The sequence below is a fragment of the Gopherus flavomarginatus genome, chromosome 6, assembly GCF_025201925.1.
Source record: "Gopherus flavomarginatus isolate rGopFla2 chromosome 6, rGopFla2.mat.asm, whole genome shotgun sequence".
Classification (NCBI taxonomy): Eukaryota; Metazoa; Chordata; order Testudines; family Testudinidae; genus Gopherus; species Gopherus flavomarginatus.
This window is the reverse complement of record NC_066622.1, coordinates 136344035-136361759: the sequence shown is the minus strand read 5'-3', so window position 1 is coordinate 136361759 and position 17725 is coordinate 136344035. Positions and strand designations below refer to the sequence as shown.

Here is a 17725-nt window from a genome sequence, read left to right as displayed (position 1 = left end):
GGGATTCAAGATCTGTGGGATTCTAGGAATGCCCAGGGGGAAAGAAGCAGGGAGCACAGACAGAAATGTACAAGTGCTGCACTATCTCCAAATAGATGCTCTTTATTTTAAAACAAATGGGACCAAACTCTGATTTCTGTTACACCTGGGTAAATCCCAAGTAATTCCACTGAACTCCATGGAGTTAACCAGATACACACCAACATACCTGAGGTCAGAATCTGGCTCAAAGGGTGAAAAATTTACATTCGCCAGCTATATACTGATTTGGGACTGGCTCCCTTTCTGCAGTTGAAAACACACCAATATAATGATGATATCCCTTCTAATTTAGTTCTGCATGCAGCCTTTTAACATTTCACAGGCATAGCTTGTATCTCAAATATGGTTAACATGGCGTGTGGAATGGAAACAGAACACACAGCAGCCTGTGGGCCCAGGAAGAACCTTCCTTACCTGTGTCGGTGTGATGTGGCTGATGTCTTCAGATGCCAGCTGTTTCAGGAGTGTGGTCTTGCCTGCATTATCTAGTCCCAGGAGGAGGATTCTCACCTCCTGGTCTGGTGCACTCTTCAGTTTGCGCAGAATTGACAGTAAACCCTGCGGCAGCCAGGAAATCCGAGATGTTATTTCCCATGCTGAAACTTTTTCCCCTCTCCACAGCCTTGCCCTCCTCCCTCCGCTTCGCGGAACATGGCAGCAGATCCCACCACCAGTGCAGACAGAATCTGAGGACTTGCCCCATCCTTTCATTCTTCCATTTCTCCACTTCGGTTCTCCCAGTGCCCCACTCCCACATGCAGCATCACCTTCGGTCTAGGAGCACACAACTGCCACTAATATCACTCAGCATGCCAGCTGATGGGGGCTATTTAAAGGACTGAGGTGCCCAGCTCAACTCCTGTAGCCTATTCAGTATTCACTGCACCAGGAAGCATCTCCCAAGGATGAGGTACATTAACAAGCAGCAGTCAAACCACCAGGTGATCTGGATTATCTTTACCACCAACAAAACCCCATTAATCCAAATCTCCCTCTCACAAAAGTAGCTCAGATCACTGTACCTCATGGTTAAGAAAACTTCAAACATCAGCCAGGCTCAGCCTCAGGATTAGGAAACAGAATCGGCACGTCGGTTTATTTACAATGCAAACCACTAGAAAATAACTGTGCACGTGAACACAACATAAACCTGTGCTGGTGTCAATGCTCAGACACCTGCACTACTATGAAATAATGGTCAGCGGAAGAGCATTCTGGGTGCTGGCATATAACTGAGTAACACTGGTTACTCTACTTTGATTCAGAACCCTTCTGACAAGCACAGCCACACAACAGAAAGGCAGTGCGGCAAGAGTCAAGAGCTCTGACAGTGATTTGCTAGGTGACCTCAGACAAGTCACTTAATCACTCAGTGCCTCTCTGTCCCCTCTCACACCCATTCTTCATCTTGCCTGTTCAGAACATAAGCTCTTCCGGGCAGGGACTAGCTCTTATCATGTGTTTGTATGGCACCTACCACAATGGAGCCTCAATGGAAATCTTGCTATCACACTGAATTATAATCATCCTTCCTCTCTGGGATGTGTCTGTGGAGGAAAAGCCTCTTCATCCCTTTTGGGTCATCTGGTTTTCAGTCCAGTTTCTACTGGTCAGATGTTCCCATAAAAAAAAACTACCATAAGAGGCACTGATTGGCAGCCATGTGTGCTCTGTGCTCAGACCAGTAGGACCTGGAGCCAGGAACTCACAGTTCAAATCCTAGCTCAGACCCAGAGGCCCTCCAGGCATGTCACTGAACTTTAGTTTTGGAAATGGGGATAATGATACTTGCCAATCTCCTGAGGGTGGTATGAGGATGAATTAGTTATAGGTTGTAAAGTGCTCTGTGGATGGGAAGAGTTCCGAGTTCTACAAATTTTTGTTGGAGGCCAAGGACACAATGGGCCATGGAGACTGCTCCTGAAGGTGGCTCCCTCTAGATCAGGGTTGAGACACATTGGCAAGGGAAATGGGAAACCTATCCTGCTACTGTCTCTGCACTACCATCCTATTCTGTGGATACAAGACTTCAGGATCCAGTGAAATTAACTATCAGCACTTTTCTTTAGAAAGCAGCCTTTTAATGTAGCAGTCCTATTCCAGTGCAGGTGGTATTAATAAGCTCCAAAGGAAGATCTCACTACACAGACCATCCCAGCTAAGCTTCTGATAACACTGGAAAACCAAAGTTATATATGACACCACCTCTGACCACCTGTAACATGGGCATTAATTGAATATCAATCAACTAAACTATCTGACACAACTAAATGAACATACACCATCCCTTGTACAGGGGGAGTTTTTGAGGAGGAGTTATTTAAAAAAAAAGTTTTTGTAGGATGCAAGTAGAAAGTTAACAAATGTCAATCCCAATTCTAAGCTTTTAAGAAGTGATAGCATAATGCTAACGCTAAGCTCTCAAGCCTGGAAATGCAATGGTAAGATTGAAATCTCAACCTTAATGCTACCTTTTTGTGCCTGTCCTTAATACTGTCTGTGTCTATCATAAATTGTCAGTTAATAAAACTGGAAATTTATACTATCCAAAGTACTGTATTTTGTTAAATATATATGTGATGGTATCACCCAGATCTGGATAGGACTGCTTTGTATTAGATGCTGCACAAACATAAAGGTAGACACACTCTAACCCCAAAGAATTTACAATCTAAGATGACTAATGGCAAAGGGTGGGGTAGGAGGACAATCAAGTACATAGACTTTCAGACTTATTCATCAACAGGCTGACAACTTAAAAAATACAAGTTTAACCACACAACTAGTAACAAATGTGTTTGTGCACACTAGAATTTACAATAATGTAACAAAGGCTAAGGCACAAAATGAGCTACACTTAGCAAGGGATATAAAAGGCAATAAGAATATATTCTTTAAATACGTAAGGGGCAAAATAATGATGAAGGAAAGCGTAGGCCCTCTACTTAGCAAGGAGGGAGAGCTAATAACTGATGACATCAAGAAGGCTGTGGTGTTTAATACCTATTTTGCTTCAGTCTTTACTAAAAAGGTTAGTGGTGACCAGATACTAAACACAATTAATATTAAGAACAAGGGGAAGGAATGGAGGCCAAAATAGGGAAAGAACAGGTTAAAGAATATTTAGATAAGTTAGATGTATTCAAGTTGGCAGGGCCTGATGAAATTCAACCTAAGGCACTTAAGCAATCTTGAAACTGTTAGAAATGATCTTCAAGAACTCACACAGGACGGGTGAGATCTCAAAGGACTGAAGAGGGGCAAACACAGGACTTCTCTTTAAAAAGGGCAGGTGAAGGGGTTTACAAACCCTACACTGGAGAGCAATGGTTAGCCTTGCAGGAGACATGTCTACCCTACCTGACCACTAGGCAGCACTGTGGGTGGTGGTGCATCTTTTATCGGGGAACAGTGTCTGTCAGATGGGACCTCAAGATCAAAGGCCCTTGCTGATTTGTACAGACACTACAGAATCTGTAGAACTTTTGATAAGAGTGGGTGATTTGCCAATATTCCTCCTCTTCCCCCGCTGTGCAGGGTTGTGTGTGCCAGCTAGCTGCCACCCTGCCCTCAGAAGTGGCGGCATTTTGTATATATTCTGTACAGTGCTCTAGGATGAAATGTGTCCCCTCCTGTAACTGTAAAGGCCCTACATTATAATTAAGCATTTAGTTAAGGTTTTCCCGTTTAGAGCTTTACAAACATTAACCTTCAAATTATAGATCAATCAGCCTAACTTCGATACCTGGAAAGATACTGGAACAAATTATTAAACAATTAATTTGAAAGCATCTAGAGGATAATAGGGTTATAAGGCACAGCCAGCATGGATTTGTCAAGAACAAATCAACCTAATTTGGTTCTGTGACAGAGTTACTGGCCTACCGACAAATACAAAACGGTAGGCTCATGTCACTGACTATGTGTTGGTCTGACAGCGGGACCTATGAGATGTGCACATAACCCGAGTATTACACGGAGCAGATTGAGGGACTGACAACTGTCTTGATTGATCAAAGTTTTCCCTTTTTATTCAGCCAAAAATGTGTAAAAACTAGTCAGTTAAGTATTCAAATGTTGCCTGTCTGAAAGATCCGTCAACTGCTGAACAATTCTCAACACAGCTAACTCTTCCAACAATTAGTGATGACTTATCTGCTGAAAGATTGTCCCTGCACAATACAATCTATAATGCTGTTCTGGACTGTGATAGATATACAGTTTGCATGATAGCATTTCAGTTTGATGATGATGATCCTGAAATATTGAATCTTCTTATGCCAAGTGGCAAGTGCATCACATGCTCTTAGCTGACCCGTCCACTGAAAGCAGGATAAGAAGTTATGGGTTTAATCTGCAACAAGGGACACTTACGTTGGATATTAGGAAAAACTTTCTAACTATAAAGCAGTTAAGCTTTGGAATAGGCTTCCAAGGGACGTTGTGGAATCCCCATCATTGGAGGTTTCTAGGAACAGGTTAGACCAGGGGTCGGCAACCTTTCAGAAGTGGTGTGCCGAGTCTTCATTTATTCACTGTAATTTAAGGTTTCATGTGCCAGTCATACATTTTAACGTTTTTAGAAGGTCTCTTTCTATAAGTCTATAATATATATCTAAACTATTGTTGTATGTAAAGTAAATAAGGTTTCAAAATGTTTAATAAGCTTCATTTAAAATTAAATTAAAATGCCAGACCAGTGGCCAGGACCTGGGCAGTGAGAGTGGCACTGAAAATCAGCTGGCTGCCGCCTTCGGCACACGTGCCATAGGTTGCCTACCCCTGGGTTAGACAAACACCTGTCAGGGATGGCTTATGTTTACTTGATCCTGCCTGATAGTAGGGGACTGGACTTGATGACTTCTCAAGGTCTCTTCCAGCCCTACATTTCTGATTCTAAAAGTCAGTGTGTTAATACCCAATTTAAATAATAAATGTAGACGTACCCAAAATAAATAGCAACCCTCTAATATGCACAAGTTCTACTTCCTTACAAGGGTAAAACTGCTAAATAGAGACATTCCCAAATTTCCCACCATTTTGCTTATTCGTGATAGGTTTGATCTGAAGCCCATTGAAATCAATGGGGAGTACTGATTCCAGGGGGCGTCGAATCAAGCCCTATTATTGTAGTTACTGTTCAAGCTAAACGTGCTGATGAAACATTAATCCTGTTCACAGTACTGCGTGCTAAGAGTAGAGCAATACATTCCCAGAGCAGGTCAAGATTAGGAACCTTTTTAACTTTAAATTCAACTACAAGAAACCAAATGCAAAAGAATAAACTGCAAAGCACCACTTATCTACCACTAAATACTTCTCAGGGGAGGAATGAAAAACAAATGTTAACAGACCCTCTACTATTGCTGAATGATGAACTTCCAAACTAACACAGCAGCCTACAACAAATAAGATCAGCATCGTTCCATATTCTATCCAACTGACACTTCTTGTTGCATGGTTGATCGCAGGATTATCTGGGTTAGCCAATAGAGAAGGGGTTATTTATAGAAATAAAAGTATTCTCTAAGGTATAAGGTAAGCTGATTTAGAAGGCTAGAAGGAAAGCAAGCCAATATATAGATGTGGACTCTACTTTAGTAGCTCTATTTGCATATACATTATATAGCTCGTGTATGCAGTTAACATGCAATCCAGTTTAAATCAAGACACAAACTCTAGTTTGGGCTACCAGTAATTCAAAAACGTTACTGTTCTAAAGTTACATCTATATATTCTGATTCTAGTAAATAGATATTTCATATCCAGGAGAAGCATCACTCAGTAAAATCTGTGGGGATTTTTAAAAATTCAGCCTTAGAAATACCTAAATACTAGGTCCGTCGATTAATCGCAGTTAATTCATGTGATTAACAGTGTGATTAAAACTGCAATTGATCACAATTTTTTTTAATCGCTATTACTTTTTTTTTTTTTTTAGTTAAACAATAGAATACCAATTGAAATTTATTAAATATTTTGGATGTTTTTCTACATTTTCATATATATTGTATTCTGTGTTGTAACTGAAATCAAAGTATATTATTTTTATTACAAATATTTTCACTGTAAAATGATAAATAAAAGAAATAGAATTTTTCAATTCACCTCATACAAGTACCGTAGTGCAATCTCTTTGTCCGGAAAGTGCAACTTACAAATGTAAATTTTTTTGGTTACATAATTGCACTCAAAAACAAAACAATGTAAAACTTCAGAGCCTACAAGTCCAATCAGTCCTACTTCTTGTTCAGCCAATTGCTAAAACAAACACGTTTGTTTACATTTACAGGAGATAATGCTGCCCTCTTCATATTTACAATATCACCAGAAAGTGAGAACAGGCATTTGCATGGCATTTTTGTAGCCAGTACTGCAAGGTATTTATGTGCCAGATACGCTAAACATTTGTATGCCCCTTCATGCTTCGGCCACCATTCCAGAAGACATGTGAAGGACATAAATCCACACCGTGTAGAGGCCAAGCATAGGAGTTTATTACACACAACGCTGCAGGAGTGTCACCTGGCTTATTAGGCTCAGAGACACTGTCAGTCAATTGATTACAATAAAATATATAGATTTTCCATGGGCGGGGGAAAGTGATGGGGTAGGCAGTTCCACATCCCGGGATAGGTTTTGCAGCAAGACAAGATAGCACATTAGCCAATGGTTAAAAGGTTACATAATGTCTCCGCCCATGGTCTTAAGTTAGCAAGTTAACATTTAATTAATACTTTGATAAAATGTTATTAGTATAAAATATATATGTTGAATTCTGATTTTGGGTTCATAGGAATGGAGCAACTCCTTTGATTGTCCAACAGGTACATTCCTAGGGGATGTCTTAAGGCAGGCATTGGTCCCTGGGAAGGGAGCTGTAAGGATACCATATCTTATACTGATGTGTCAACTTTTCATAAACTCAAGGTTGGATCTGTGGGAAGAACGTTCCCTACAGAAAAGACTGACCCAATAGGAACAGGGATCCTTTGTTCAATTTGCAACTCTGAATAAGACACAATTATTTAGTTCTTAGCTCCAACACCTGGCAATTTGCTGACCAGGCCTATTTTAGTGAAACAAGATTATTTGTTTACCCCAGCTTTCTCTTAACTAATCACTATTTGCTAGGCCTCTGGTCTCTTGACCAAACTCTGGACTTTGAGTCTGAGAAAGAGCTGGCACAATCCATATACCAGGTTGTTATATAAAATGCACATGGATTTTAACCCTTCAACATGCTTCCATATTGATGACGCACATTAAAAATATAATGCATTAATTAAATTTGTGATTGAACTCCTGAGGGGAGAATTGTATGTCCCCTGCTCTGTTTTACCTGCATTCTGCCTTATATTTCATGTTATAGCAGTCTCGGATGATGACCCAACACATGTTGTTCATTTTAAGAACATTTTCACTGCAGATTTCACAAAATGCAAAGAAAGTACCAGTGTGAGATTTCTAAAGATAGCCACAGCACTTGACCCAAGGTTTAAGAATTTGAAGTGCATTCCAGAACCTGAGAGGCACATGGGATGGAGCATGCTTTCAGAAGTCTCAAAAGAGCAACACTCCGATGCGGAAACTACAGAACCCAAACCACCAAAAAAGAAAATCAATCTTGTGCTGGTGACATCTGACTCAGATGATGAAAATGAACATGCGTTGGTCCACACTGTTCTGGATTGTTATTGAGGAGAACCTGTCATCAGCATGGACACATGTCCCCTGGAATGGTGGTTGAAGCATGAACGGACATATGAATCTTTAGCACATCAGGCATGTAAATATCTTGCAATGCCAGCTACAACAGTGCCATGAGAACGCCTGTTCTCACTTTCAGGTGACATTGTAAACAAGAAGCAGGCAGCATTATCTCCTGCAAACGTAAATAAACTTGTTTGTCTGAGTGACTGGCTGAACAAGAAGTAGGACTGAGTGGACTTGCAGACTCTAAAATTTTATGTTTTTATTTCTGAATGCAGTTTTTTGGTACATAATTCTACATTTGTAAGTTCAACTTTCATGATAAAGAGATTGCATTACAGTGTTTGTATTAGATGAATTGAAAAATACTATTTCTTTTGTTTTCTTCAGTGCAAATACTTATAATAAAAAATGAATACAAAGTGAGCACTGTACACTTTGTGTTCTGTGTTGTAACTGAAATCAATATATTTGAAAATGTAGAAAACAACCAAAATATTTAAATAAATGGTATTCTATTATTAAAAGTGTGATTAATCTCACAATACATTTTTTTAATCCCTTGACAGCCCTACTAAATACATGAGCTAAAAAGGTGTTAAGTACTCCTTGATGGTTTAGCAGACTAGAAAAAGTAACAATTAATTTACTTGCTGCATAATTCCAGTCTGTGCATGTGCAACCTTTACTAGGCACATACTGATGGACAGATTTTTACTTGCAAACAAAATATCTGAATTAACTTTTGAATGGGAAAAACATTAATGTGGGCAGTGTTATGGATATTGCAGTGGTGCTATGGATGTGCCAGGAGGCAAGGCAAGGATACTACAAAAGCAATCTATTGGTTGGATTGGTGGCAGGGCAGCAGTGTATTGGCAGTTTAAGGGATGAGATGGGTGACACGGGTCAGTAGCAGAACAAGTCTTCAGCTGGGGTTGAAGCACACTGTCCAGCTGAAGAGGTGCACTGGCAACTTGTCAGGAGTGTGAAGGTTACATGTAATTTGCATAAAACTGAACAGACTGCAGCACTTTTAATATGGAGGAGGAAACTGTGGAGGCCACTCAGATGATGAAGCGCTGTATGATAGGACGTATACTCTCAACAGGCTACACCTTTTGGATGAGGGTGGCCATACTGGGCAACTCCAGAAGTGGTGGCATGTATTAAGCAAATAATCTGTTTTAGTATTTGACTAAATTGAACACGAGACCAAAATATCTTTCCTTTGTACAGAGGCGCACAGGACCTCCTCCAACAGGAGACTGACAGCTGAGAGCACCACTCAGATAGCTACATTTTCTGGAAGGTGGGTGGAGATACTAAAAAAGCAAACACAAAGCCACTGGATAATTACCAAGAAATTATATAATATTTAATACTGGGTTCTACACTGTTAGGTGGCAAATACAGAGAAATATAGCACTCAAAAAGCAAATTGGATATGAAAGAAAATTATCATCTCATCAACATCCTTCTGAGAATACAAATATGTGGTTTTATGAAAATATATAATTTCTAGGTTGAAAACACCTACTGACCTATCAAAAGTTTTTTTGTTATAGCTACCTGCGCTAAACTTTTCTTAATACATGTACATAAAAATACAATGACATGTACAGTCCTAAGGTTTGGCAGGTTTATTCAGCTTTGAATCCAAGCGGTGTGGATTTCTAGAACTTGTTGGTGCATGCAACCACATCCTGTGCCATAGAAGCTGTTGAGAGGAAGAGTCACATTTATAAGCCAAATTAGAAGTTGATCTGGGGGCAACTGAGCATTGAAATAATCTGTGTAAATTTCATATCAGAGTTGCCAATATAAGGATGTAATGCAGAAAACTATTTCACGTTATGCTATGGGCTTGAAATATGGCGACGTGGGGCCTATCAGTCACTATGGGGTGGAGTTGTGTCCCCATTAGGGAGAAGCAAATATTCTCTGTTTTGTTGTATTAGTCACAAAGCTCAGATTATGAATTTAGAATATCAGTAAAAACTGCCTTCAGTGACCAGCAAATGTTTACTTAGTCAGTGTGGCATTTAACAAAAGATCAAATAAAATTCAACTGAACTACAATGCTGCTGTAAAGATCATTCTCCTAGCCCACTACTTGACCATGTCACCCCACGCTTTGCCTCCCCCTTCACTATCGCATCAAACAGAAACTACTTGTCTTCACTTTTAAGGCCCTTCATGGCCTAACCTCATCCTACCTATCCTCTCTCATTCTCTATCAAGATGCTGACTCCTGCCTCTGATTGGCCCATGGCGCAACTCCATTACCCATTTGTTAAATCTGAAACAAGCACCTTTGTGCTTTGTCTCATGCTGCTTGTCAGACTTAGGAAGAGTTCCCAATAAACATCTGCAGAGCTACCTCGTTATCCTTCTTCAAAACCCTCCTTTTCCATTATGCCTACAAAAAAACTGCCTAGCACACTGACCAATATTGCCCCTGTACTCTCCTACTGGTTTGTCTATGCACCTGCTGTCTCTTGTTTTATACTTAGATTGGAAGCTCTTGGGGGAAGGCACTACATTTTTGTTCTGTGTTTGTACAGTGCCTAGCACAGTGGCATTCTGGTCTCTGACTGGGGCTCCTAAGCTCTACAGTAAAGAGTAATAACAACAACTTTAAAATCATTGCGAAAGACAGAGGATGCCTATTCGAGGAAGGTTAGTGAAGGTTTCACTGTATTTATATAGTGTTTGCTAAAGTGGGATCAAACAAATGGTCTATCACGTCTAATATCATGCCTCCAGCAGTGGCTAGTAGCTGATGTTTCATTCCTGATCCATTGTACAATTCTGTACACAGTGTGTGAGGGTGGGGAGTCCTTCCTTAATGCAGCTGATGCCCTGAAGCATGAAGTTTGATTAATTTTCTCTTAGCCTGCCTAACTCCAAATGTTACATAAAAGCACTAAGCCTTTTTTCAAAACAACTAAAGAGCCTTAATCTATAGAGCACAGCGTATTCAGTACTTCTAACACAGGCAAAACTAAATCACTTACTTGCTGTGCAAGCTCCAGACTATGGTGTCATTCAATGTATACATTTTTTCCTGCATTAAAATTTAACTTTTGCTGGAGTCAAATCACCTAAAAAGTTTTCCCTGCTCAAACCACTGACATAGTTTTCTAGCAAAAGAGGTCATACCAAGTTTTCTATTTTGGACACTGGGAGATATCTGAATGGGTCCTTCTGTGCATGCCTTTGCATAAGTGCAATCAAACTCTTTTGCATCCTTTAAATTTGGTAGCAATGTGTCACATGCAGATTTTCATAGGAAAAAGACACACACACAAAATGTATATCTATGGGTGTCAATGATGACAATGCCTGCATGCTCTTCTTCCTTCTGTTGGTTTTGGTATTTGAAACTCATGTCTAGTTTTTGGAACATGTTTGTACATATTTCAGCATACCTGTCTTTGATAACTAACTGGTGTATATGAGTAAATGTTAAGACGTACTCTTTTAAAAATAAAAAACCCTGTGATGTAATGTAATTTTATTGGGAAGATAAAAGCACCAACAAACTATTAGACCTTACACAAACATTTCTAAAAGGAGTCACTTTCCAAATCTTATCTCAGAACATTCTCAATTTCTGGAAAAAATTCTAGGTATCAAGGAGACTACTGACAATAAATGGATTGTGGTTTTGCTGAAAAGGTCACAATCAGCCTTAAGGTGCCTGACTGCACTTTTAACTATGCAGAAACTACCCTGTCTCCCTATAATAATTTTGAGCAAGTCACCTAACCTCTCTATAATTCAGTTTCCCCATCTGCAAAAAGGGATAATACTTGAACATCATGATAGAGCACTTTGATATCCTTGAATAAAAGGCCTTACAAGGACAAAATTATTATACTCTTTGCCTGATGCCTGTTAATAAAGTGCCATAAACATGTAAATATAGTTCTTTACAGTAGCAAGAAAGCCACAGGTGCCATTTAACAAAATATTTTCCAAACTTTCAAAAGATGAGCCCTCTTTTAGGACAACAAAACTGACTGGGCTCTCATTGTTAAACTTCACATGGTGGGATTGCAATCTACCCATCTCTCAATTTATACATCTGCTGTGCCCTCACTTCCTTTCTCCAGCTGCTACTTCCTGCCCTCCTCCCCACACTTTGGGGAAATGCTGGTATAGATCTTCATAATATTAAACTTCCACTCATTTCTTATATGCTTTGATGTGCATTGAAATAATTTAAATATCAACATTGTTCACTCATTATTGGCATCAGAATGAGTAACCACTGAAAAGAATGGGGCAATTCGCACCTGAGGGCTATGGTTCTAGGCTCTCTGCAAACTCTGATCTCTGCGGCAGTTTCGCTCCCTTCACATTTTCAAGGTTTTCTTCACAGCCATAACAACTAGAGACTTAGTGTTTGTTGTTTTGGTTTTTTTTTAATGAAAGCTGAGATTCTGGAGAACAATTTATGTCAGGGTCTTTAGCTGGGGTGCTCCTCATGTCTCTCCCCACTCCAGCTAGTCTCTGATGAACCCCAAGGGGCCACACCGCACACTTTGGGAAATGCTGATTTAATATATGGGAAATACATTTGTGTATCTTTCAGTTTAACACTAAGTAAAACATGCACTGAAAACTACCTACTTCCTTCCCGCCCACCCCATCTCATACACACAAAATGCTCAGAAACCATTCAGCAAATCCCAGACTATACCAGTTTGAGACCTTCGGAAAGCAAAAGTGCAACTTCATCTGTCAGCAGCCGCTGCCCAAGTGTAGTTACTGGAGCGCTCCACTGCATTATGTAACTGCCCTCATTCTTAAAGCAGATGTAGTTCCTGTGATGACCACTGTGCCTAGTATGTAATGACCCACCATCAACTGAACAAAAAGGGAACAGGGCCTCTTGGCCTTTGTCTCCATACCTTTTGTGACGGAGCAGTGTTGAACACTGCAGGTTGGGATGGGTGGGGAACGTAGCTTGCAGAACCATCACAGTAAAGATGCTGCATGTGCTATGCTCCTAGCACGCTGTCTGTGTATCTCCTCAATTAGGGAAAATGAGTTTGCCTTGAAGCAGTGTGTGCAAACCAGGCCATCTCTATGGATCTGAGGACTGAATGTAGCCCTATATGTGGGGCTATTGGAGGCTGTTCACCTCTTTGACCCATCCTCTGTCCCACTGTCATAAGCTTGTGTCCCTTTAGTTTCTGCACACACCCTGCACACCATCCTGCCCTAGGGCTAGCCCACCTCATGGGGGGATGGGGTGCTCCCCTGCAGCAGCTGTGTCAACCCCTCCTCCCCCTGGCACTGCATGCCTGAAACTTCTGAGTACCTGCCTGTCCTTTCTCCTCCAATGAGACCCCCAGGGTGACCCCCATCTCTCCCTCTTCATAGTACCCCAGCACCCCATCCAGCCCTCCCCATCCAGGCTTGGCGTGCAGAACTCCTACCCCCCATCCCTTCCTCCCCATCCAGGCTAGCCCCTCCAGTCCATCCCTCCTGCCTCCCCTAGGCTGGACCCCCATCCCTCCCGCTCCATGGCACCATAGCCTCCTCCATCCACCCTTCCCCAGCCAGGCTGGGCCCCCCAGCATCCCACCCCATCCTGCCCTCCCCCCCAAGCTTGGTCCCAACACCCCAGCCCCCATCTCTTCCTCCCAGGCTGGACCCCCATCCCTCCCTCTCCACAGCACCCTAGCCCCCATCTATCCCCCCCCAGCCAGGCTGCGCCCCCAGCCCCCTGCCCCCCATCCCTCCCCCTAGGCTTAGATCCCAGCCGCGCATCCCTCCCCAGCCAGGCTGCCCCCCCGCAACCCCAATCCCCCCTCCCCAGCCAGGCTGCCCCTCCCAATCCCCCCTCCCCACCCAGGCTGCCTCCCCCCGAAACCCCAATCCCCCCTCCCCAGCCACGCTGCCCCCCCGCAACCCCAATCCCCCCTCCCCACCCAGGCTGCCCCTCCCCCTGGCTGCCCCCCCTCATATCGCGCACTCACCATCCTCTACGCGGCTCCGGGGTTACCATGGGCAACTGCGTCATGCGCACCGCCTCCTACGTATAGCGTCACCCTGCTCCGCGGCACGCACGAGCGGGAGGGGGCGGGGTCAGACACATCCCGCCTCGCCCAGTGCCGGCTTCGTGCCCCTTCTTGGGCTGTCCCTGTCCGGCGCATGCGTATTAAACTCCCTTGGCTCCCGTCCGAGATCCTGTGCTGATGCTGGCAACGTGGGGGAGGCCGGCTCTGATTGGCTGACAAGGGCCACGCGTTAGGGAACGGGGTCCACGTGGGCCAGACAGAGGGAGCGGGGCTCTTGCCTGGGGCAGCGGCAGGTAGGGAGCCGGGGGGAGCAGGGCGGTGCAATGGGGGGGGGCATCGTGTCAACTCCGGGAGGCCTGGGAGGGGAGCGCGGCGTAATGGGGGCAGTGCAGCCCCAAGGAGCGTGCAGTGCTGCGGGGGGCTGCAGTGTAGCCCCAGCGGGTGTGTGAAGGGAAGGGAGAGGGTGCAGTGCTGCGGGGGGCTGCAGTGTAAACTCCAGCGGGTGTGAGAGAGGAAGGGAGAGGGTGCAGTGCTGCGGGGGGCTGCAGTGTAACCCCAGCGGGTGTGAGAAGGGAAGGGACAGGGTGCAGTGCTGCGGGGGGCTGCAGTGTAACCCCAGCGGGTGTGAGAGAGGAAGGGAGAGGGTGCAGTGCTGCGGGGGGCTGCAGTGTAGCCCCAGCGGGTGTGTGAAGGGAAGGGAGAGGGTGCAGTGCTGCGGGGGGCTGCAGTGTAACCCCAGCGGGTGTGAGAGGGGAAGGGAGAGGGTGCAGTGCTGCCGGCGGCTGCAGTGTAAACTCCAGCAGGTGTGAGAGGGGAAGGGAGAGGGTGCAGTGCTGTGGGGGACTGCAGTGTAACCCCAGCAGGTGTGAGAAGGGAAGGGACAGGGTGCAGTGCTGCGGGGGGCTGCAGTGTAGCCCCAGCAGTTGTGAGAGGGGAAGGCAGAGGGTGCAGTGCTGCGGGGGGCTGCAGTGTAAACTCCAGCAGGTGTGAGAGGGGAAGGGAGAGGGTGCAGTGCTGTGGGGGGCTGCAGTGTTAACCCCAGCGGGTGTGAGAGGGGAAGGGAGAGGGTGCAGTGCTGTGGGGGGCTGCAGTGTTAACCCCAGCGGGTGTGAGAGGGGAAGGGAGAGGGTGTAGTGCTGCGGGGGGGCTGCAATGTAACCCTAGCAGGTGTGAGAGGGGAAGGGAGAGGGTGCAGTGCTGTGGGGGGCTTCAGTGTAAACCCCAGCAGGTGTTAGAGGGGAAGAGAGAGGGTGCAGTGCTGTGGGGGGGCTTCAGTGTAAACCCCAGCAGTTGTGAGAGGGGAAGGGAGAGGGTGCAGTGATGTGTGGGGGGTGCAGTGTTAACCCTAGCAGGTGTGAGAGGGTAAGGGAGAGAGTGCAGTGCTGCGGGGGGCTTCAGTGTAACCCCAGCAGGTGTGAGAAGGGAAGGGAGAGAGCGCAGTGCTGTGGGGGGCTGTAGTGTTAACCTCAGCAGTTGTGAGAGGGGAAGGCAGAGGGTGCAGTGCTGTGGGGGGCTGCAGTGTAAACTCCAGCGGGTGTGAGAGGGGAAGGCAGAGGGTGCAGTGCTGTGGGGGGCTGCAGTGTAAACTCCAGCGGGTGTGAGAGGGGAAGGGAGAGGGTGCAGTGCTGTGGGGGGCTGTAGTGTAACCCCAGCGGGTGTGAGAGGGGAAGGGAGAGGGTGCAGTGCTGTGGGGGGATGCAGTGTAAACTCCAGCGGTGTGAGAAGGGAAGGGAGAGGGTGCAGTGCTGGGGGGGGCTGCAGTGTTAACCGCAGCGGATGTGAGAGGGAAAGGGAGAGGGTGCAGTGCTGCGGGGGGGGGCTGCAGTGTTAACCCCAGCAGTTGTGAGAGGGGAAGGGAGAGGGTGCTGTGCTGTGGGGGGCTGCAGTGGCAACCCCAGCAGGTGTGAGATGGGAAGGGAGAGGGTGCAGTGATGTGAGGGGCTTCAGTGTAAACCCCAGCAGTTATGAGAGGGGAAGGGAGAGGGTGCAGTGCTGTGGGGGGCTGCAGTGTAAACCCCAGCAGGTGTGAGAGGGGAAGGGAGAGGGCGCAGTGCTGCGGGGATCTGCAGTGGTAACCCCAGGAGTTGTGAGAAGGGAAGGGAGAGGGTGCAGTGCTGTGAGGGGCTGTAGTGTAACCCCAGCAGGTGTGAGAGGGGAAGGGAGAGGGTGCAGTGCTGCGGGGGGCTGCAGTGTAAACTCCAGCGGGTGTGAGAAAGGAAGGGAGAGGGTGCAGTGCTGTGGGGGGCTGCAGTGTTAACCCCAGCGGGTGTGAGAGGGGAAGGGAGAGGGTGTAGTGCTGCGGGGGGGCTGCAATGTAACCCTAGCAGGTGTGAGAGGGGAAGGGAGAGGGTGCAGTGCTGTGGGGGGCTTCAGTGTAAACCCCAGCAGGTGTTAGAGGGGAAGAGAGAGGGTGCAGTGCTGTGGGGGGGCTTCAGTGTAAACCCCAGCAGTTGTGAGAGGGGAAGGGAGAGGGTGCAGTGATGTGTGGGGGGTGCAGTGTTAACCCTAGCAGGTGTGAGAGGGTAAGGGAGAGAGTGCAGTGCTGCGGGGGGCTTCAGTGTAACCCCAGCAGGTGTGAGAAGGGAAGGGAGAGAGCGCAGTGCTGTGGGGGGCTGTAGTGTTAACCTCAGCAGTTGTGAGAGGGGAAGGCAGAGGGTGCAGTGCTGTGGGGGGCTGCAGTGTAAACTCCAGCGGGTGTGAGAGGGGAAGGCAGAGGGTGCAGTGCTGTGGGGGGCTGCAGTGTAAACTCCAGCGGGTGTGAGAGGGGAAGGGAGAGGGTGCAGTGCTGTGGGGGGCTGTAGTGTAACCCCAGCGGGTGTGAGAGGGGAAGGGAGAGGGTGCAGTGCTGTGGGGGGATGCAGTGTAAACTCCAGCGGTGTGAGAAGGGAAGGGAGAGGGTGCAGTGCTGCGGGGGGCTGCAGTGTTAACCGCAGCGGATGTGAGAGGGAAAGGGAGAGGGTGCAGTGCTGCGGGGGGGGCTGCAGTGTTAACCCCAGCAGTTGTGAGAGGGGAAGGGAGAGGGTGCTGTGCTGTGGGGGGCTGCAGTGGCAACCCCAGCAGGTGTGAGATGGGAAGGGAGAGGGTGCAGTGATGTGAGGGGCTTCAGTGTAAACCCCAGCAGTTATGAGAGGGGAAGGGAGAGGGTGCAGTGCTGTGGGGGGCTGCAGTGTAAACCCCAGCAGGTGTGAGAGGGGAAGGGAGAGGGCGCAGTGCTGCGGGGATCTGCAGTGGTAACCCCAGGAGTTGTGAGAAGGGAAGGGAGAGGGTGCAGTGCTGTGAGGGGCTGTAGTGTAACCCCAGCAGGTGTGAGAGGGGAAGGGAGAGGGTGCAGTGCTGCGGGGGGCTGCAGTGTAAACTCCAGCGGGTGTGAGAAAGGAAGGGAGAGGGTGCAGTGCTGCAGGGGGCTGCAGTGTTAACCCCAGTGGGTGTGAGAAGGGAAGGGAGAGGGTGCAGTGCTGTGGGGGGCTGCAGTGTATACCCCAGCAGTTGTGAGAGGGGAAGGGAGAGGGTGCAGTGCTGTGGGGGGCTGCAGTGTAAACCCCAGCAGATATGAGAGGGGTAGGGAGAGGGTGCAGTGATGTGGGGGGCTTCAGTGTAAACCCTAGGAGTTGTGAGAGGGGAAGGGAGAGGGTACAGTGCTTTGGGGGGCTGCAGTGTTAACCCCAGCGGGTGTGAGAGGGGAAGGGAGAGGGTGCAGTGCTGTGGGGGGCTATAGTGTTACCCCAGCAGGTGTGAGAGGGGAAGGAAGAGGGTGCAGTGCTGTGGGGGGGCTGCAGTGTAACCCCAGCAGGTGTGTGGGGGGGCTGCAGTGTAAACCCCAGCAGATATGAGAGGGGTAGGGAGAGGGTGCAGTGATGTGGGGGGCTTCAGTGTAAACCCTAGCGGGTGTACGAGGGGAAGGGAGAGTATGCAGTGCTGTGGGGGGCTGTGGT

The 17725-nt window shown here is 46.6% G+C and overlaps 2 protein-coding genes across 4 annotated transcripts in view; one reads left to right on the top strand and one right to left on the bottom strand.

Annotated features, from left to right (window-relative positions):
• Positions 1-13868, bottom strand: part of ARL3 (ADP ribosylation factor like GTPase 3) — a 40568-nt gene extending 26700 nt beyond the window's left edge. For 2 of the 3 annotated variants that reach the window (XR_007775030.1, XM_050958249.1), the window contains exons 1-2: positions 13752-13868; positions 457-600 (exon numbers count right to left, since the gene is read on the bottom strand). Coding sequence is in view for 2 of the 3 variants with exons in the window: in XM_050958249.1 (XP_050814206.1) it covers positions 457-600; positions 13752-13754 (147 nt within the window). In the remaining variant the exon portion in view is untranslated. The remainder of the gene's footprint in view (positions 1-456; positions 601-13751) is intronic. The other variant, XM_050958247.1, reaches the window with a different exon arrangement.
• Positions 13869-14041: 173 nt separating this feature from the next.
• Positions 14042-17725, top strand: part of SFXN2 (sideroflexin 2) — a 32788-nt gene continuing 29104 nt past the window's right edge. The window contains exon 1 of the mRNA XM_050958205.1: positions 14042-14086. The gene's annotated coding sequence lies outside the window, so the exon portion shown is untranslated. The remainder of the gene's footprint in view (positions 14087-17725) is intronic.